The 22,100-nt window shown below is 42.5% G+C and overlaps 2 protein-coding genes across 2 annotated transcripts in view; one reads left to right on the forward strand and one right to left on the reverse strand.

Annotated features, from left to right (window-relative positions):
• Nucleotides 1–7,055, forward strand: part of SPATS2L (spermatogenesis associated serine rich 2 like) — a 28,713-nt gene extending 21,658 nt beyond the window's left edge. The window contains exons 8-11 of the mRNA XM_033169329.1: nucleotides 287–396; nucleotides 2,282–2,384; nucleotides 4,203–4,429; nucleotides 6,568–7,055. Of these exons, the coding sequence (XP_033025220.1) occupies nucleotides 287–396; nucleotides 2,282–2,384; nucleotides 4,203–4,429; nucleotides 6,568–6,966 (839 nt within the window). The 3' untranslated portion in view covers nucleotides 6,967–7,055. The remainder of the gene's footprint in view (nucleotides 1–286; nucleotides 397–2,281; nucleotides 2,385–4,202; nucleotides 4,430–6,567) is intronic.
• Nucleotides 7,056–11,542: 4,487 nt separating this feature from the next.
• Nucleotides 11,543–21,493, reverse strand: KCTD18 (potassium channel tetramerization domain containing 18). Its single transcript, XM_033169341.1, has 7 exons — nucleotides 21,431–21,493; nucleotides 18,126–18,327; nucleotides 16,693–16,904; nucleotides 15,935–16,128; nucleotides 14,074–14,168; nucleotides 13,034–13,136; nucleotides 11,543–12,259 (listed from the first exon to the last, which is right to left on the reverse strand). Exons 2-7 carry the CDS (start codon nucleotides 18,280–18,282, stop codon nucleotides 11,641–11,643), a joined length of 1,380 nt encoding a protein of 459 aa, XP_033025232.1. The 5' UTR covers nucleotides 18,283–18,327; nucleotides 21,431–21,493; the 3' UTR covers nucleotides 11,543–11,640.
• Between the last annotated feature and the right edge of the window lie 607 nt (nucleotides 21,494–22,100).

Here is a 22,100-nt window from a genome sequence, read left to right on the forward strand (position 1 = left end):
CACCCAGTATCACACAAGTGGATTTGGGCAATCTTCCTCACACCGCATCTCAGGTTTTTCCTGAGAGTGTTGTTGCCTCCAGGAGAGCTTTTTCAAGGAACTTGCAGGTGCTGCAGGTGCCACAAGGAAAGCAAGTGACCGAGAAGTGGGTATTCTCACCAAACTGTCGAAGTTGGCCTGTGGAGGGTGCAGAGATTGTAGATCTGGCCTGCAGGCAAGATAAAGTTCCTGTTCTGACATTAAATGCACGTTAAACTTTTGTTGGCATCACCTTCTTGTTTGGCAGTGGAAATCTTAACCGCTCGTCAGAAAAAAGCTGAAGAATTGAAGAGGTTAACAGATTTGGCTAGCCAAATGGCAGAGACTCAGTTGGCTGAACTGAGGGCTGAAATTAAGGTTAGTGTGGCCATTTCTTTTGAGGTAGTCCGTGCCTCCTTTCTTGTAGCATACGAACCAGACAATAATTCATTCCTCAAATTCGGGGCTGGTTTCTCCCCCCAAAACAAAGTGCATTTCTGACTTCCTAGGTAGGTCATAGAGTCATTGAATTGTAGAGCTGGAAGGGACTCTAAGAGTCAAGTCCAACCCCCTGCAATGCAGGAAACTCAGCTAAAGCATCCCTGAATTTCACTTAATGTCATGAAATTAAAAGGTTGGTCTCTATTGAACCCAGAGAATTTAAAAGCAAGATTTAAACTCTTCCTTCTGGTCTTTTGCCCTTAGAGAAATATTCCCTGAACTGTGCATGTACTGCAATAACTCCGCTGCAGTTCTTAAAATTTCATTTTATTTCCGGTCCCTAATTATCTGTCCCTAATTATGCATCTATGCTGCTGTTTACAGATTGCCTACTGGAATTAGAATTGTTATTATGCTGGCTATTGAAATGCATGTGGATGTGGATATGGATATAGATAGATGCACACATTCTGATGTGTGTATGAGCATGGAGTGCTAATCAGAACAAGACATGTGGAGTGGGATTGCAGGACCATCACATCACAGACATTGGATACTGCTTGTGAATACATTAGTGATGAGCAACAACAACAAAATGCCATTCATAGTTTCCCTCCCAGTGTTGTGAAAGTTTTGGATATTCTTTTGAGGTTTGTGCTCAACCTTCTCTGTGCTAGAGCACAGGATAATCCTTCAATCAGTGCCGGATTTACGTATAAGCTAAACAAACTATAGCTTAGGGCCCCACTCTCTTGGGGTCCCCCAAAATATTTAAAGGGGAAAAAACCTAAATGTACATTTCCAAAATATAAGATAAAGAAACAAATAAAATAAAACCTACATACAGCAACAGTGTTTTGTGTTGTGTAGGCTCCTAGGATGGGCCCCGCTTGTTCACCTGCTCCCTAAAATATCACATATAAAGGGCCCCGTTACCTTCAGTAGCTTAGGGCCTCATCAGACCTAAATCCAGCCCTGCCTTCAATCCACTTTTTTTTTCTTTTAATAACTGACAAGCATTTCCCAGATCATGAGATGAAAGGGTGGTTGGTGTTCTTTTCGTGCCGCATCAATAGGTATGGGGACATTTCACAAAGCCTAAAATGTACCCCGACGCTTTAAGACCGGAGTGTGCAACTCTCCAAAATGCTCGAGATTCAGCAGATGAGGCTTTATAATTATTTTGTATTGGACAGGCTTCTTTGATATCTCCTTTATTATCCTTTCCTGCGTCAACTAAGGAAATTTAAATTGTCCCAGGAAGTGTTGATCCAATTGTACAGAGGCATCATTGAAACTGTTCTCTGTAATTCTGTAACAGCTTGGTACGGCACAGTCTCCAAGAGAGACAAGAAAAGGCTCCAACGAGCTGTAAGAATTGCAGAAAGGGTAACTGGTGTTAGCTTGCCTTCAATAGAGACAATTTATGGTACCCGAGTTAGGAAGAGAGCAGAGAGAATTGTAGCAGATCCTTTACATCCCGGTCATCTTCTGCTTGATTTACTTCCATCTGGACGTCGCCACAGGACTTCATATACAAAATCGGCCAGGCACAAGAATAGTTTTTTCCCCTTGTGCTGTTAAATTGTTAAATTCGTAGTTGTATAGCTGAAGGGGAGGTAAATTATGGGTGGGGTTTCTTTGCTTCTTTGTATTGTGAGAGGAACAGTGTCTGTATGTTTACATTGCAATGTAGCCGAAACAAATTCCAAGTATGTTGGAAAATGTACTTGGCCAATAATAAATTATTCCTATTCCTATTCCTATTCCTATTACCTGGTGCAGTTTATAACTTAAGTCACCCCCCCCCACTACCTTGCAGCACTTTGTAAGCGAACGTAAATATGATGAAGAATTGGGAAGATCTGCCCGCTTTTCCTGTGACATAGAACAGCTGAAGACTGAGATTCTGCAGTGCGGAGAGCGTAAGTCATGGTGCTTCTGGCCAAGCCTCGTGTAGATTCTTGATTGCCTTAACAAAATAAAAAATAAAAAAATCCTTCCAGTAGCACCTTAGAGACCAAGTAAGTTTGTTCTTGGTATGAGCTTTCGTGTGCATGCACACTTCTTCAGATACACTGAAACAGAAGTCACCAGACCCTTATATATAGTGAGAGGGTGGGGAGGGGTATTACTCAGAAGGGTGGTGGGAACGGGTGATTGGCTGATGGGTGTGGAAAACCTGTTGGTGACTGTTAACGACTGCAATTAGTCTTAAAGGAAAAAGCAAGGGGTGAGATGGCTAAAGATAGCTTTGTCATGTATAATGAGATAAGAATCCAATGTCTTTGTTCAGACCAGGTCTCTCCATGGTTTTAAGTTTGGTAATGAGTTGCGATTCAGCAACTTCTCTTTCCAGTCTATTTCTGAAGTTCCTTTATATTAAGACAGCTACTTTGAGATATAGAATAGAATGTATAGAATGTCCTGGGAGATTGAAGTGTTCTCCTACTGGTTTCTCTGTCTTGTGATTCCTGATATCAGATTTATGTCCATTTATCCTTTGGCGTAGGGTTTGGCCTGTTTGTCCAATATAGAGAGCTGAAGGGCACTGTTGGCATTTGATTGCATACACAATGTTAGAAGATGAGCAATTAAATAGTCCTGAGATGGTATGTTTGATGTTGTTGGGGCCAGTGATGGTGTTGTCCGGGTTTATGTGGCAGCAAAGTTGGCATCTGGGTTTATTGCAGGCTCTGGTACCAGTGTCCATGTTGAGTCCTGTTGTTGTATTATTGTGGGTAAGGAGTTGTTTAAGATTGGGTATCTGTCTGTAGGCGATGAAAGGTCTTCCTCCCAGAGCTTGAGAAAGAGAACTGTCATTGTCTAGGAGAGGTTGTAGCTCTCTGATGATGCGTTGTACTGTTTTAACTTGTGAGCTGTATGTGATTACTAGTGGTGTTTTGTTGCTTTCTTTTTTGGGTCTGTCTTGCAGCAAGTTCTCTCTGGGTATCAGTCTGGCTCTGTTGATCTGTTGTTTAACTTCATCAAGCGGATATTTTAGATTGCCTTGTACAGCTTGTACCTTTCTGACTTCATTTCTTCTTGGGAAGCTAGGTGGACAGAGTTTGTGCACACTATAGTCTCTTCCTCATTCAACTATCAAGGCTTTCATTCATTTCACAAGCTTCTGCCTTGATGGTTGGTCACTTGGCAAGGTAGAAGATGACCAAATGACCTGCTTCTAAAACAGAATGGATAATTTGAAAATATGATTGAAGGAATCCAGCTGTTCTTTTATTCTGTGCATTGCACCTATTACAGAGGCTGGTAAACGCCATGCCTGAATAACCCAAAGGAATATGAACCTGTATTTAAGTCCAAATGAAACTGAACAGAAAAATATGTGGTAAAAATCAAGTCCGAGGGCCAGCAGATGTCACTCACTACTGGTTTCCTGAAATAAATTCTCTTAAATTGATTGAGATCTGACTTATTTGGCTTATATTTAGGAAACAAAACTTTTAAAAGTGAGCCATGTTAGTTTTATATCGACACTGAAGTATCCAATTGGAAACATTCAATAAAGCACAGTTAATATGGTTTTAAGTGTTGTATTTAAACATATCCAAAACTTTACTCAAATATTATTTTTATTATCTTGGACGACTGTTTGCTGCCAAATCACAGCGCACAGCAACAAAAAAACGGACTCCTTTCTGCCCTCAGTTAAACTGTTGCCATTTTGGAACCAAAAGCTCTCTTTTGTGATTGTGAGCGTTGGGCATTTTTCTTCCTTGTAGTTTCCCACCCAAAGAACAATTATTCCTCAAGAACGCCGTCCGGCCCACTGCTGCAGTCGACATCTTTGCGCACGGCAACCAACATACCAAGCGCATACATCCAAAAATCTTCAAATCGAATTCGTGCCAAGACTCCTGATGGGAAAGCAGCAACACCTAAAGTCTCCAGCCAAGTTAGCACAAACACCACAGAATCCTCTCCTCAGGCGATTCCAACAAACAAACAGGTAAGGTACAGAAAATAATAGTGGCTTTCAATCCCTACCAATATCTCATATCTTGTTTTTGTTTTAAGAAAAAACCAAAACGTTTCTCATAGTTTGTAATTTATTATCCACTGCCCTTAACTACCCTGGAATCAGAAACTCAGTAATATCAGGCTATCTCCTACTTTCACATTATCAGTCCTGCACTGGGTAGAAACAGGGACATGGGTGGCGCTGTGGTCTAAACCACTGAGTCTCTTGGGCTTGCTGATCAGAAGGTCAGCGGTTCGAATCCCTGCGTTTCCGTTCCCTCTGGTTTCCGTCATGGTGTTCCATTGCGCCAGAAGCGGTTTATTCCTGCTGGCCACATGATCCAGAAAGCTGGATCTGTGGACAAATGCTGGCTCCTTCTGCCTGAAAGTGAGATGAGCACTGCAACCCCATTGTTGCCTTTGACTGGACTTAACCATCCAGGGGTCCTTTACCTTTTTTATTTTTACCTTACCTAGAAACACTCTCCTTTCATTCCTGCAGCACAACACCCACTAGAATTAATTTGATTTGGTCTTGCAAATTGTACTCTTGATTATTTCAGAGAAAGGACCTTGTAATGTTGTTGTCATCGCTGTTGTTGTTCTTTGAAGTTGCGAGGGGTTCATAGCAGTAAAACCCCCGCATCCAGAAACCATAAATCTCGGCCCGGTAGGCTTCTGTTGCGCAGTTCGAAAATTCCTTTTGATTCAGCAGAGTTGCAGCCTTCCTGGAAGCTAAAACCTCCTGCAAAAAGCGTCTGGCGAAAACAGTCTGTAACGAACTCAAACGACTCCTGCTTCTTTTATCAAAGCAGTTTTATTACAGCAAAGCATAAATCACATTCCCGGAGAAAGAGCAGGCATGTCTGCCTTCGGTGAAACAGCAACGGAGAACTGGGAAAAGCAACAGTTCTAACACATACACAGAATAACAGAGCATCACTTCCTGTGAGCTGGACGCAGCTGCGAGCTGAGTGTAACCCTTTCAGCTCACTCCTCACATGTTCCACGGTCAAAAGTACCTGGGAAGATATGGTTCATGGTGAATAGGAAAGCACCAACCAAACTCTTTGGAGAAGGCATGGCAGCTCTTTATCCCTTTCAACATAGTCCAGTAGTCAGCTCGACAAAGGGGTCCTCCAGAAAACTATAAGCACACAATGAGGAGGCTTTCACACTAATTCTCAGGCCTCTTTAGCAACTCCTTATTCCCCTCTTGCCACAACTCACCACCTGAATCTCAGTTATCCCTCCTTCTTGGTTCTGCCAATAACATTCCTGTCTACTCTGAGAAAGTGCTCCTGCAGTGTCTCCTTCATTGTTCTCCAATCTCCTCTTTGTTTGGATGCGGGCGGGGGCAGCAAGAGAGCGTCAGACACCCAAACACCCTGGTGCTCTTCTTCCAGCCTTCCCATGTTTAATTGCACACAGGCCACAGTAGCCAGCAATGGTCTTGACCATAACTGTATGTTTAATAAGTATGAATGGAAATGTAATAATAATAATAATAATAATAATAATAATAATAATAATAATAATTTATTTATATCCTGCCCATCTGGCTGTGTTTTGCCAGCCACCCTGGGCGGCTGCCGACAGAATATTAAAAACATGATAAAACATCAAACATTAAAAACTTCCCTAAACAGGGCTGCCTTCAAGTGTCTTCTAAAAGTCAGATAGTTGTTTATTTCCTTGACATCTGATGGGAGGGCGTTCCACAGGGCGGGAGCCACTACTGAGAAGGCCCTCTGCTTGGTTCCCTGTAACCTCACTTCTTGCAGGGAGGGAACCACCAGAAGGCCCTCGGAGCTGGACCTCAGTGTCTGGGCTGAACGACGGGGGTGGGGACGCTCCTTCAGGTATACAGGTATAATGAAAATGATTCTACTCAGCTTTCACCAAAAATGGCCACAGGAAAGATGCAACCACATCCATTGGCAGAGGCATTTTTAAAAAGCGCAACTGGTGTGGCCGTGCTGCAGGGGGTGCCACAACATTGCTGTAAAATGGAGCGCAAGGGAGGGGGAAACCAAACACCACATTTTAGCATTGCACAGGGCGTCTCTGAAGCTTGAGAGCCCAAAATCCACCATTGCCATAACCCTTCGTTTTGTTCCTTGACAGAATGCAGCTTCTAGCCACAGGCGGAGATTTCACACGCAGTATCATGGAATTCGGCTCAATGGACCGCTTAAGTCTCAAAGTGCCGTTAATGAGTCAGACCAGAACAGCACAAAAGGCAGCTCTCGACATGAATACAGAAGACAGCAGCATAATAGTTTTCGGTCAAAAAACAAAGGCACTTTTAAAACCCAAGAGCATTCTGCAGCAGTGAAAAGCATGGAAACTCTAATGTATCCAGAGAAAACAAGACGAAAGCATCCTATGCCAGGCCCCACGGAGCCCAGGCCTTTATGCAGCAATATTACAAGGGTTTCTCAGTGCAACTTAAGTCCTGCAAGAATAGTAACCTCCACAGAGGCCCCTGTCCTTTCGGTGCCAGCTGTGACACTGGTGGCATGAGGTTGGAAAGACAGGCGACTAGCAAATGTAATGCATTTTCATATTTAAGTTTCTCACTAAAGGTGCTTTCTTTTTATTCCAAATACTGTCCCAAAAAAAAAAAATTAGCTTGTGTAGAATACTACAATTGTGGTTAACCAAACTTGCTGTGGTTTTTCCCCCCTAAATCACAGTAATCTGCCATATCTCATTTCATACTATAAAGGCTTCGCTCAGTATACTCAATATTGTTTTTTCTCATAACAATGCAGCTTTTAGCTAGCCCAGTGCCTAGTAAAACAATGAAATTGTTGTTAAAAATAAATGGCAGGAGGCAGGGGCGTAGCAAGGGGGGCGAGGGGGTGGGTCGCCCCGGGTTCCGTAATGGAGGTGGTGACAAATTTGGGGAAAAAAACATTTTGAATTTTTTTTTTTTAAATGCCTGCTCCGAAGGTCTTATCTTACTATACTAGGGATTATATAGCTATATATGAAATTTCATGCATATCGGTTAATATCTTGACCCTCCTCCACCAAAATAGCTGTTCACTTGGCTGTTTTCCTATGTCACGAAGGCTGAAATTTCAGTTCAGTGGAGCACTTACTGTTCCCAACCCTAACCCTGTGGAAAGCCATCTAATTAGACTTTAATTTGAGCCATCTAATTAGACTTTAATTTGATTCTGAGATGTTTTTAGGAGGTAATTTAATTATTGTTTGATTTTTATACCAATGTTATGTATCTGATGTTAGCCACCCTGAGCGCGACTTCGGCCGGGGAGGGTGGGATATAAATAAAAGTTTTTTATTATTACTTATTATTCCTTTGTAAGAAAATATGAAATAACGTAAAACTATTTTTGCCGGGGGGGGGGGGAATCAATGGGGGGGTTGACAAGAAATTTTCCGCACAGGGTACCAACTGACCTTCCCATGCCTGGGGGTGTGTGACAATTTTTTTTTTGCCCCCGGGTACCAATTTACCTTGCTACGCCCCTGGCAGGAGGATGTCAATATAGATGTGTTTGTTACTGTCCCAAAGGTTGGAATTAGGGTAATCCTGGCATTCCTATTGTTGGTCTGCAATCAAGATACTTGTGTTCATATAAAATTGCTCTTAGCTATTTCCATTTTATATGGACCCCAAATTGTTGGTGCAGAACAAACCTCATGGTTCGGTTTGATGTAACTAAATTTCATAGCCTGAATGATTGTCAAGATGAGTCACAAATACTAGCTAACAAAGGGCATATTAATATTTTTCTGTGCTGTGCCACTCGTACAAGATTGGGTAGGATATAAATTTTGAACTGAAAAAGTAAGAGTAAGTTTTCCAGCCTCTTAAATCCTTTTCGATTATCTTTGCAGACTAAAGATCAGACATGTTTCAGTCTGGGATTATTTTATTTCCTTGTTCATCACTGTAGACATCCCTTCATTATTTAAGCACTATTGGCCACAAACCTGTACGGAGTTGTATGCACTTGATTTCTTTGGGTTTCATCTTATACAACTGATTGTTGAATTATGTCCTGTGTCTTGCAAATCTGACAGGATTACCATGTACGGTATATAATACCTGAGCACATGCAAAATCCCAGGCTTATATTTTAAAAAAAGCTCACAGCTTTAAATAGCCCAAGACTGTACTTCAGAAAAATTATTTCCTTTTTATTAAAAAAACCAAACCATTTTACAAAATGCAGTGTTTTATTTTGCAACAACCAAACCATCTGGATTCTGTTGTTACCTTATTACCTTTTCCCAAAATCAGCCGTCCCTAGTGACAAAAAGGAAGACGTTGGGCTCACTGTTCTATGACAGGGGTCCACAAATGTTGGCCTGCATTAGTAACTAGTATTTGAAGCTTCCCAAGCCGTCCTGCTTTTTACCTTTCAAAATCCTAATGCAAAGCGAAAGATTCCTCTTCTTCCCTAAATTCTGTTCATTCAGCTGAGAATATTTTTTTAGGGGGGTAGAGCAGGGAAAGGAGGTACCGTCACTAGAAAAAGGTGTTGCACTATTCTGCATCCACCTTTGGAATATGAGCCTCTGAAATGAAGGCAATTTCTGTTTTCCATTTTTAAGCTTCTACATCTGCCTCCATTTGTTGGGAGTAACATACTCACCCGAGCTTTATCACAATCACTGAAAAAATAACTTGGCAACAACTTGCCCTAAGGACAGCAAGTGGTAATGAAAGGAGACAGGGGTGGAACACTGTAGACATGAAGTTAATAATGAGCAGTCACCAATTTGAGGAAATTCAACATGCCAGCAGTGTTCTTCATGCCTCAGTCGGCTATGCCTGTGATGGATCCAAGCTTGCTGAGAAATGCTCTGCCATCATTGGTCCATGCGTCTGAGACTGGAAGTACCATGGAAGTACTGAGTGCATGCCATTTGACATACTCCTGAAAAGTCTTGTCATCAATCAATCACTTTTATTAGATCTGGGAATAAAATCTGAGAGTTGTTGTTCTTTTTCTGCCTTGCATGACAGGGAATGTCTTCCTTGGTTGGGAAGCAAATGGCCTTCCTTAGGAAGAGGAGATCTACTGACCCTTCCAAGTTCCAAATGATAGTCAGGGGGGTAAGTCCAAAATGGCAAGCAGTAAAGATTCAATAAAGACACCCCCACATTCCCTCCCCTTGGAGAATCCTACAAATTCTTAACATTATGTTTTCACTTAATTTATGACAGCTTTGCATCTCCCCGGATTCATTGTTCAAAAGGATTCTAAAACAACCATGTGCTTGTCATATGAAATGATCATTAGTTTTCACATTCCACCCTACAGCTATTTTAATGAAAGCCATATGAACGGCATCTCCTAAGGACAGTTAACAGGCTGACTAACCCATGCTCTGTCACATGCAAATGATTTTGTCATACTGAATTTTACATCTGGACTCCTTGTACTGTATTGCAAATCCTCTCAAGTGGAGGGCTGGGGCGGGGAATTACTCCACCGTGTTTCTCATATAAGAAACTAGAAAAAGAAACTGGGTGTCCTGTATTCTTCTTCCTTACCTACCCAGCTCTATTGCCAACTCTAGGTATAAACGGTATTTTTTTAAAATGTCATTTTAGGCTCAGAATGCACTTTGTAATAAATAATCATTAAGTAAAGTCATATTATAGATTATGTGAAATGTAGGAGTACTTATAAAAGTATTATAGTGGAAAGAACACAGCACACCAAATATATTTGCAGGCTTAAAAGTTCTTTTGGGAGGAAAGGCAATAAATTTAATAAAACAGAACAAAGGACAAAGCTTTGTTCTACAACCCTTGGTTTCTTTTAGTTAATGATCTCTTTTAGTTAACATAAGCTTATCGCTTTTGTAGAAGTTTTTTTTTTACCAAGCTTTGCAGAAACATGTTTCTTGTGATGTCATTGACAAAAGTTAATAATAAACAGAGATCCACTTAAAACGGATTTTAATGTTACAAATGAGGCCAGAGCACTCAATTCAAATCAAACACTAAGCACTAGAAGACTGATGAGCTACTCTCAATCAAGTTAATGGCTCAATAGAAATTTCATCACATTAATCACTTTTCCAGGGTTCAGCATTTTCCAATTTGTGAAAGTCGATTTCTCCTGCTACTGTAGACAAGAGTTTTCTTAACACAGATTTAAAAAAAATAAACTAAAAAAAATCCAGCAGGCATATTCTCATCTGACTGAACGCACTGATTTCAAACCAGTATGCATGGCACAAAACTTCAAGTTGATTTTAATAATGTAGCAGCTCCTGATTTGTCAATAATCTTTACACGTTGAGCTTGCAAGGAATGGCTACATTATTATCCCCATATCGCAGGTGGAGGACTAAGGATGAGAGAAGAGTGGAAATTCAAACCAGACACCATGGTTCATAGCTCTGAGCTCCTAATCTACACCAAAACATTGGTCATAACAGTATTATTACAAATACAAGCTACGCCAAGCCCTGGGCCGACGCATTCCTCCTTCCTCTTCTGACACTCTTCTAAATACTCGAAAATCTCACTTCTGTTTTATATTAACTACAACTAGTCATGCTCTTCAAGCACACTAGTTCATTGTAACAATGGACCCAATTTCAAATCCTAGTTTATTTAACTGGCATGTTTCAACCAAGTCTAGCTAACATTAGCTACTGTTTTTAGAGTTCAACAGACACTCACATACAAGCAGAGAGTTTCCAGTCTCCTCTTAGATGTGCCAGAGAAGGGGGACAGTATGTAAGCCAAAGGCTTGTTCTAAAAATGTAGCCTAATTTTCAAGGTCTACTGAAAGATCCCGTGGTGCGGATTATAAAGTATGCCATATAGCCCAAAGAGCTACAAAGATGCGCTTGGAAAAAATGCGGGCAATGCCTGCTGAGAAGCTAGAAGAATTGCGGAGTACAAAATTCCGGGGGGACAGAGTTTTCACTGACCTCTGTAGGCCCTTGATGCTGTTCAGGAGGAGCAGAAGTAGAATAAGCTACACACAATATGGAAAGAGATGCAGAATAAGTTACACAAAAATTATATGGAGTGGAAAAATTGGGTTTTTTGGGGGGGAAGGGTGAGGTGTTACACAAAGCCTGGTACAATCTCTATTCTAGAATGAGTGAACGACAAAAAAGCACATAATATTTCTGAACAAGCATCCATATACCTCTTTCGCCACACAAAGAGAAAAATCATTCTAAATCTGATTATAAATGCGAATGTTCCCCCCTACCAAATGCATCACATTTATTTGGACTCCCAAAAGATCCTACATCGTTCAGTTGGTCTTCCTGTAAATTATTTTCAGCAGTAACGTTTTCCCCGGAGTGTCCAAATTCCTCCTGGCCGAAGTTTTGGGAACCGGGAGCGGAGTCAACTGCAACAGATGGAACTTGGTGCTCAGCTACTGTACTTAGCACCTGGGAAGTGTGTTGAGTTAACCGGTCGTTACAGAGTGGAGTCCGCTTGAGTTTTACCGCACGACTGGTTGCAGGCTTCTTCGAGAACGGGGCATTTAGCATCCTGCAGCAGTCTGCCCCATTTTCGGTGCTCCTAACAGATTCCTGAGAATTTTTAGTCAATGGTGTGGGTGCTGCCGGTTTTGGTACATCTTTGCACAGTAATGAACTGTCTCCGCTAGGTCGCTTAAGAGTCTTCTGGGAACAGGAAGATGTAGGGCCTACTGCTACCTTTACAAAAGCAGAATTCTTAATTGTGATGTGAGTACTTGTTGATGGACCAGAAAACTGAATTGGCTTTCGGCCTGTTCTACTGCTCAAGTGACTTTCTTCCTCTTCTTCTTCTTCAGAAAGATCTATTAATTGTCTGTAAACACAGAGAATAAAATTACTGACTCTATTGCTTTGGGAAATTATGCGCAGATCATAACTCAGATGCAACTAAGGGTGCTTCGTACATTCACCTCTGGATACAATATTCCTTATTCCAGGAGCTGTTTAAAACTGCAGTAGGTGTATGCATTCAAATTTATTTTTTATATTGGACTTACCCAGAGCAGGCTACAGCAAGAAAAAATATAAAAGTATAAAACAAGTATACAAAACAATACACATGTATATTCAGCCAAAAATAACTAGGCCAACATACTGGAATGAACCAGTTGGATTCAACACAAATAACAGGGAAATAATATTATTTTATTATCTAACATGGATTGCAGGATATTTCTAAGTACTGAGTCTTATGCTCCTGATTAAATTATTATGGCACGGGCTAGTGGCTGGGTTTGTAATATATAGCGAATGGCCCACCACACAGATATCTGTGGAATGCGTAACTTACAATTACATATTTTCCTGTTTTAGGGTATGCATTTGCAGATGCAGTCCTTAAAATGTGTACAATTATAGTTTTGTTACATTAATTTAGTTATGTAATTAGCATCATACCAGCTTTTGTAATACACTGACTATTAACAGACTCTATATGAAACCTTCCTACATCATCATCTTTTGATTTTACACCCTTATAACCAGGGGATACACAAGCATTAACATGGAGATAACGCTATTTTTGAAAAAGTCCCTGTTCCATATGAAGCATTCTTCAATAAAATGAAGCATGATTAGTAAGACGTACCGTCTATGAATTGGAGGCATGCTTTCGAGACTTCCTTTCAAAGGGCGTTCTTCAAGAGTCCAACATTCTATCAGTTCCTGCGGGACTCGCCAATAACTGACACCTGTAATTTCAAATGCAGTTTTAAAACAATATTCAAGATCTGTCAAGTGATATGCCCAATGATAGGCAACCAGGGATCACTGGCAACTCAGACACAATATATCTCCCGAGTGCTCAACTATAATGCTCTCTTTGGGGAACTCGGCACAATGTACTCCCACCTTCAATCGTGTTTTTTTCCCCTATTTACAAAGCTAAATGTTTTATTTACAGTCTTTTTTCCTTCTCTCAAAAAACTGTGACAGTGCTGTCATGTTGGTTCCAGAAAAGAGAGGGGAGGGAGAATCTGATACTCGGTGGAGTTAAATCCTGCTTGTAAGAATGTGCAAGTGTTCAGAACTCACAGGTGTATTCTTCAGACAGAGCAAACACTCCAATTTAAGCTAACATACATCATGTACAGAAGGCTGAAAGCTCTCCCAAAATATCTGATACTTCCACGTATTTCACATTTGCCTTCGGCATTATTAATCAAAGTAGTGGACAAGTATTTGAAGCCAAGTGACATTAATGTCCAAGAAACATGAATTTATCTAGGCTACGAGCTAGATGTCTACGAATTTTCACCCAGGTTAATCAAAAACAACCAACCACCAGGAGAGGTTGTCCACACAATCTTCTACTGATATTCCAAAAGCATGTCTGTAAACTTAACGCTTAAAACTTAAAGCAGTGCACAACTGCAATGAAAAATAAATTGGCTGTTTTGAGAGCCAAGCACAGACTTTTAAATACATTAACACATTCATAACCTAGCATTCTGCCAATCACAAGGTTTCCCCACCAAACACAGCCAATTCAATTATTCCCTTTCCTTATTAAAGGATAGTTGAAAATATACTCTGCCTGCCCTTCACAAATCAACACTAATTCAGGACAAACAGTTGCAGGATAAACATTTATTCTTTACGGAAAATCCTGTCAGAAAAATGAGATACCTCTCCCTTCCCAAGCCTTAAATGCATCCAACATCTTTTCCAATTCGGACCCTGAATAATAGCTCCAGATATATTGGACATTATTTCCGGCTTCCCTGGAGAAAAAAATGTAGGAAAAGAGAAAAAATTATGCTGCTTTACAAGCTGAATTTAAAAAAAATGGCTAAAGTTTAAGAGCAAAGATGTTTAAAAATGATGCCATAAAAATGCAGTTTCCCCAATTTTGTAATATACCTTCATTGTCAAAAACCACAATTCTTTTGAATTCTCACGACTGTAAATGGTTTCCATTTCTGTGGCGACTGCCCATTTGTGGAACGCTCTCCCCAGGGAGGCTTGCCTGGCACCTTCATTACACATCTTGAGGTGCCAAGTGAAGCCTTTGGCTGATTAACATTCTATGGCCTTTTAAATGTGCTTTTGAGAGGAGTTACTGGTTCGTTTTTGTTTTATTATGTGTTCTCATGTTGTATTTTTATGTTGTGAACTGCCCTGGGATCTTCTGATGAATGGTGGTATGCAAACTTAAAAAATACTAATGACAACTTTCCCCCGCAACAAATGGGAATGTTGACAGCAATTACTGAATCACTCAACCAATGGCACTAAGGTTAGTCTTAATGGGTCCATCAAGCTTCAGTGTTGCCATTTGGACAACGGCTTGCAGCAACTGGCTTTAAACAAGACTCCTGATCAAATGGTTTGCAGATTGCAAGATTCTCCTTTTCTTGCTTTCACTGCACCAAGATTAAAGCAACACTCTCACCTAACTGTCTAGGGGGGGGGGGGAATACACAAAATAAACAACAGGTACCGCTGACCTCTTCTGATACTCAGAAACAACTCTCTTGAGTATTGTCTTATGAATATTCTAGTAAGTCTAGCGCAGTGTTTTTCAACCACTGTTCCGCGGCACACTAGTGTGCCGCGAGATGTTGCCTGGTGTGCCGTGGGAAAATTACTTTATATATAGTCAATATAGGCACAGAGTTAAATTTTTTAACATTTTCTAATGGTGGTGTGCCTCGTGATTTTTTTCATGAAACAAGTGTGCCTTTGCCCCAAAAAGGTTGAAAAACACTGGTCTAGCGTTTCCCACATTCAGGTTGACTATTATTTGTTTATATCTGGAGGAGAAGCATTTAGATTTTCCAGCCTTTGCTTCTGTTTATGATCAGTTGGGGTCCAAAGTATTTAACAGTAATCCACCAATATTAATATAATGAAGGCAATTTGTGCAACTAAGCATCTCTTTAAATTCCATAGGCATGGAAGAGATGTGCATGTCTTTACACATCTGATACTGCCATCTCTAAAGTACAGTGGTACCCCGCTAGACGAATGCCTCGCAAGACGAAAAACTCGCTAGACGAAGGCATTTGTCTAGCGGAAGGCTGCCCCGCAAGACGAAAAAGTCTATGGGGCTGCCTCGCAAGACGAAAAATTTTCGTCTTTTTTTTTTTTCGTTTTGCGGAGCGCGGCTGTCATTGCCGCTCCGCAAGACGAAAAACCCGCTAGACGAAAATTTTCGCAGAACGAATTATTTTCGTCTAGCGGGGCACCACTGTAGATACAGTCAAACCTGAGTTCCCAAACGCCTCCGTTTTGGAACGTTTTGGCTCCTGAAGTGTTCCGGTTTTCGAATGTTTTTCGGGAGCCGAACGTTCGATGTGGCTTCCGCTTGAGTGCAGGAAGCTCCTGCAGCCAACTGGACGCTGCGCCTCAGTTTTTGAACATTTTGCAAGCCGAACGGTCTTCCTGAATGGATTACGATTGACAACCGAGGTTTGACTGTACAAGATTCTCAATATAATTTTACAAGCACACTTTGATGTAATCACATGACTATAAAGATTCTTACCTCTTGTAAATATTTCTGTTGTGTTTTCTTCCTTCCAGCTTCTTTTCAATTGCTGCTTCTCCATCCGCTCTTGTGGCATACACACCCATTATTCTACTCTCACAACTTGCACCGGAAGTGCTGAGGTAGTGTAAGACCCACACTGTAGGCTTAGTGCATATCAAGCCGTAAGACTCACAAAAATCTAGAAGTGCCTGGGGAGGAAATATACAAATACATACAAACAATTTTATTATTTTCTCTGTGTCTGAGGGACTATAAGAGAGCACAAAAAATGTGTTCAGACTAAACCTGTACATGTTTACTTATAAATCCCAGTAAGTTCAATTGTACTTACTTGCAAGTGTGCAAAGGACTGCAGCCTTACTTTTACTCTGACTAATAAACAATGGAGACATTTTCTTTTAGGACAGTGGGCTGTTGCCCCATTAGAGCCCATTGGCCTCACAAATGTCTCCTGCCCCCTATCTCCCACCCATATAAGCCACTTGCTTTGCATCTACCTGGTCCATTCATCCACGCATTCATGAATGAATGAATGTGAGCCTTGTGGTTTTTAATAAGCCTCAAGGGCACCCTTATGGCACCCTGGTTTCACTGTGTTTGGGTTTTTATTTTTTTCAATTTCTGAGTCAACTTTACCTTGCCCAGGGCAATCCTGGGTATCCCAGGTTCAGAACAATGCCACCCCTGTGCTTCAACTGCTAATGACGTTTTTAATTTAATTTTAATTTAAAGGCACAGGAAAATTCCCGTACCTTTTTGAGTTCTGTGTTTGATCTTAAAGAATAGGTCTCCATTTCATTGGCCAAATGGTCAGCAATATTGTAAGGGTAAGGAATGCCGAAGTAATCAGCTTCTTCGTGCAATGCAATTCGCGTCTGCTCATCTTCTGGTAGCTGAACCTCTCCGTGAAGATAATCCAAGAGGTATTTAAAGAGACTGCCATCTCGATCAATAAGGCAAGCTCCTGTAAAGGCAAATAAAAATATGTACAACATTTATAACGAGCCTATCCTCCAAGGAGTTGAAGGCAACACATAGGCTTCTTCACCCTCTTTTATTCTTCCAAGCAACCCTGAAAAGTAGGTTTGGCTGATAAAGATGGCCCAAGATCACCCAGTGTTGGAAAAATAAACCTATGCTGCCAATACTCGTAGTAGACCGGTATACAGTAAGCAGCACAAAAACGGCACACGGAAATCTACCAGACCATTCCACGTTCTAAATCTTCTATTTGTAATCCAAGAATTGAGAGAACTATGTGCAAAATCTTGTACAGAAGCCACAAACAGAAAACTCATTCAAATTAGTACAAAGGGACAATTTCAGTCTTTAAAGTTCCTTTAGCCAGGCTCCTGTGGATATCAATGAAGTCCGATCAGATGAAATGTCAAGGATGTTACGTACAAAAGTTAGACAGGGTGCTGGCATTTGTCACCTGTTTCGCCCATGAAGAGTTTTGGGCTTCTTCAGTAAATTCTCTTTCAAGGTTTTAAAGTATTTACAAACATTCAAATTCATATGTTACATCTCATCTTGGCTTAAGCTACAACATTTAATTTTCTTCTTCAGAGCATTCTCCCTCAAGGTTTTGTTATAATTACATACATTCAACTTCATATGCTAAGTTCTTTCTTGCCATAAGCCTTGAGGGAGAATACACTTTCCAGGGTTTCAGGTAGGAATTTTTCAGCCCTTTCCTCTATTATAATATTCTCCTTTATTGTTCAAAATTATCTCTCTTTCTACTTAATTTGGGACCAGTCAGACAAAACGGCTGGTGTCACACTGTAATTTTTGCCTGAGGGAAATCTGTCAAATTCTAAATATACTGAGAGCAAAACAAAATATTCTTCAAACTATACCTGTATACCACACAAATATCTCGTGCAACATTATAACCCAGATGAACCAAATGATTTATGATGTTGCCAATCCTATTTTCAAGCACAGAGATTTGGTGACATTTTAGCTCTTTCCAGCCCTATAACACACCCTATGATACTTGATGTTTCTCTTCTACCACCCTTTATTGGAAATCGCTAACCTTTAAAGTATTAAATAAGTTGCTCATTACACTGTACATAATAAAAATTACAGTTGACCCACGTTCATTATCCCTTGGCCGAAGCTGGAAGAATATTAGAAAACTGAATTCGTAATTACTTTACAATCAACTTTTTTTTACCTGAGTCATCCATTTTCAGAGGAAATCGCCCACTGAACATAGATGCTAGCATTGAGTCCTTAAAGCGGCATAAAGATTTACGCCTAGCAGCATACATGCATCCACCAACATTAAGCCGAATAATATCTGCCACCTTTTCGCTCTTGCTATCTTCCATCGCATTTGAAGCCAACGTTGCAGGCTGGGTGGTGTGCTTTCAAAGCTGTAAAAAGAGTAAAAATTGTACTTAGTGAATAACTTGGCTTCTCCATGAAGATCAATAATTTATGCTCCTGAAAAGGCAGATAAAAAGCATTTATAACATTTTTAAGTTGCCTTTCCTCCATTAAAGGCAGCATATATTTGAAGCCCAGCATAAGGACAGAGGTGGGTTTATTTATTTATTTAATTTCTTAGTCGCTTTATCTTGCCCAGGGCAATCCAGAGTCTCCCAGGATCAGTTTACACAACCACTCAAAAGGACTGGATGTAAATGACCCAGTTATATCGGCAATGGAACATGAAAGGGCACTGCTAGGCTAATGCGTCTCCTCTATAAGAACATCTGCATTGTTTTTGCAAGTAAGCAGGACAGAACTGGATGGCATCACCTCGACTTCTGAAAAATGTCAAGTGGAGGAACAGCAACTATGTGACCACATGCCACCCGTTTAACCAGTCCAATAGTCAAACCACTAGACCAGCCTTCACTAACTTAGTGCCCCTCCCTCAGATATTTCAACTACAACTCCCATCATAACTGACCATGCTGGCTAGGGCTGATGGGAGTTGTAGTCCAAAATAACTGGAAAAGATCAGGCTGGTGAACGCTGCACTGGATTATGTTGCCTGTCAGCTTTGTAATACAGGCACACAACTCAAACAGTATGTTTGGATGTGTTACCAAGCCACCTACCACAGTGGGGCAGAGAAAGTGTGTGGATGTCTTCATACAGCTTACGTTTTCAAATTGGACCAAAGTTAGCTGGTGGGGAGGACCACATCAAAATTGAGCATTTCTCAATAAACTGCAGGATAGATGTGAATCGTGGCTAACATCATGTGCAGAAAGCTTCATTGGACACAAAGTAAACAGGACTGTGCACGCAACCAGAAACCGTGCCAGTGCTTATCATGCTAGCCCACAAACTTGTTTCTTTCTCCAATGTTCTCTGGAAGGAACCTGTGAAGTAACAGCACTGTTTACAATCCAAAACACAGCTGCCAGAATTTAAGGCTGGAATACCATGCACAGTTGGGAATGAGGCCCACTAAGTTTGGTGAGAGTCACTTCTGAGTGAAACACAGTTAGGTGCCACGACACAGAACCAGTCTCAAAGTAAAACCACCAGCTGAATAACTCCAGTGTCTGGACTATACAGACAACCAACAAAGCAGCAAGAGCACTTTGGAGCTGATGAAAACCCTTCCTGTCTCTGCCACGCTAAGCGTATTGCTGGGTGTCAATCAAACAAAAAGAAGAGGAGAAACAACTATTGCCTCACATGGTGAAGGCTGTCTAGATCAGTGGTTCTCAAAGGGTGTGGCATGCCACACTGGTGTAAAGGTAAAAAAGGTAAAGGACCCCTGGACGGTTAAGTCCAGTCAAAGGCAACTACGTGGTTGTGGCGCTCATCTGGCTTCAGGCTGAGGGAGCCGGCGTTTGTCCACTGGCAGCTTTCTGGGTCATGTGGCCAGCATTACGAAACCGCTTCTGGTGCAACGGAACACCATGATGGAAACCAGAGCGCACGGAAATGCCGGGTACCTTCCCGCCACAGCAGTATCTATTTATCTACTTGCACTGGTGTACTTTTGAACTGCTAGGTTGGCAGAAACTGGGACAGAGCAACAGAGGCTCACCACCGACGAATGGATTTGAACCACCGACCTTCTGATCGGCAAGCCCAAGAGGCTCAGTGGTTTAGACCACAGCACCACCTGCATCCACACTGGTGGCAGGAGAGGATGGGAAGTGTGGCAGCAGTGGTGGAGCTTCATGCTCCGGCACCGGGGAGGCGGAGAGCAGGCGTGGGCAGAGTGCACTGTCCGTGGGGGCAGGGAGCGCTGTCTGCGGGGGCAGGGCGCCCAGCACGGGGGCAGCCGCGATGGCACCCTGCCAGGATCGCGCTGCCAGGTGTGGTGCACTCCCCCTGCACTCCTCTTCCTCTGCCAGTGTGTGGCAGGAAGATTCAAGGACAAAGAAACATTTAAGCATTTCAGGGTAGTCTAGTCTAGTATCAAAATAATCTTTTTTATTTGCAGAATATGGATATATTTTCAAAATGAGAGCCAAGGCCATCAAGTGATACTTGAGGACATTCCTAGTTGTATTCATCAATGTATTTCTTATCAAAAAAAAAAAAATTCGTTGTGACACAAGGAAATCGTTTTTCTGAAACTGTGGCCAGGAGAAAAAAAGTTTGAGAACCACGGATCTAGACTGAACTGAAGCACTGAACCAATATGCAGCCCAATCATAGAAGCAAGACCCCACCACCACCACTGGGTTAAAAAGCCACCAGCATCCGAAACAAGCAGACAACTAACCAACATATATACCCACTGCAGCAGAGGTGGCTAATCTTGCAACCCTCCAGATGTTGCCGGGACCCCCATATGGGTGTAGCCAGTATTTTTTTTCGGGGGGAGGCTTTTGTTAGGTGGCGGAGAAACTCAGATAAGTATTTTAATTGATTTTTATTCACTTGGGAGGCAGCTATCTCCCCCCTGCCTATGCCCATGGACCCCCAAATCCCACCAGCCCCAGGGATGATGGGGGTCAGGAACCCATAAACACCTAGGGGGTTGCAGGCTCCTCAGCCCTGCAACAGAATTGCAAGGGAGCCCAGGGGTCATCTAGCCCAGGCATAGGCAAACTCGGCCCTCCAGATGTTTTGGGACTACAACTCCCATCATCCCTGACCACTGGTCCTGTAAACTAGGGATGATGGGAGTTGTAGTCCCAAAACATCTGGAAGGGCCGAGTTTGCCTATGCCTGATCTAGCCCAACCCCGTGCAATGAAGGCATCTCAAGACTCTTTTGAGTCAGAGGAACGCGCCTCCTCCGCTCCCTTTCCAAACGACTTCGTGGCCCCGACACCGCCAAGGTTCTTGAGCCGCCAGAGGCAAAGGGGTCGAAGCAAAGCAGCCAGGCCGCAGCAAGGGGGTGGAGGAGAGGAGGGGCCTACGCCTCCGGTTGCTTCCCCGCCCAGCCCCTCGCCGTGGAAGAGCCGGGTGTGGGGCGTGTGGGGATAGAGGCGCGAGTGGGGAGCCGGGAGAGAAGGGGGGGGGGACAACCGCGCAGCCCCGACGGCGACATTACCTTTCCCAGTTCGAAGCCGCCGGCTCCGCCCACTTCTTCGTCACCGCTGTCGTCACGGCCCACCAGTCGCGTTCCGAGCGGGTCCCGCCATTTTCTGTGGCGTCGCGGGAGCGGGGGGGGGGAGGGAGAGAGAGAGAGAGAGACTCTGCGGCGCGCGCGCAGAGGCGCCTGCGTCAAGGGGAGGGAAGGTTGTTGGACTACAACTCCCATCATCCTCTGGGAGGGGCGGGGAGACGGACACTGAGGGAAACAGCGCGATGGAGTGAACGGAATAACGAATGAATCTGTCAGTGACGCTGACGTTGAGATTCGTCCGCTGCAGGGGGCTGGACTAGATGTAGCCCGATCGTTGAAGCAAGACACCACCACCACCACGGGGTTAAAAGGCCAGCAGTATCCGAAACAAGCACACAAATAACTAGCCAACCTATTCGCAGAGGCGGCGAAACTTGCAGCCCTCCAAGATGTTGCCTTCTTTTCTAAACATTGGGTCCCTTCTCCCCATGTTGGGACTACAACTCCCATCATTCCCTAGCTAGCAAGACCAGCGGTCTTGGGTGATGGGAGTTGTAGTCCAACTACCGCTTGGAGACGCAAGGTGGAGAAAGGCTGCCCTAAACTCCCGCCAAGCACCAGGGATGAAGGGTTTGCAGGCTGCTCAGCTCCTCGG

Source organism: Lacerta agilis, chromosome 1 (assembly GCF_009819535.1).
Source record: "Lacerta agilis isolate rLacAgi1 chromosome 1, rLacAgi1.pri, whole genome shotgun sequence".
Taxonomy (NCBI): Eukaryota; Metazoa; Chordata; class Lepidosauria; order Squamata; family Lacertidae; genus Lacerta; species Lacerta agilis.

Bases quoted from the DNA above. Each gene is read 5' to 3' on its own strand.
- KCTD18 (XM_033169341.1), bottom strand. From the start codon at position 18,282: ATGGAAGATAGCAAGAGCGAAAAGGTGGCAGATATTATTCGGCTTAAT. The intron at 16,905-18,125 runs GTAAAAAAAAGT...TTGCCTTTACAG, and splicing joins TCTGAAAATGGATGACTCAG to GAGCTTGCCTTATTGATCGA. The intron at 12,260-13,033 runs GTACGTCTTACT...CTGTGTTTACAG, and splicing joins ATGCCTCCAATTCATAGACG to ACAATTAATAGATCTTTCTG.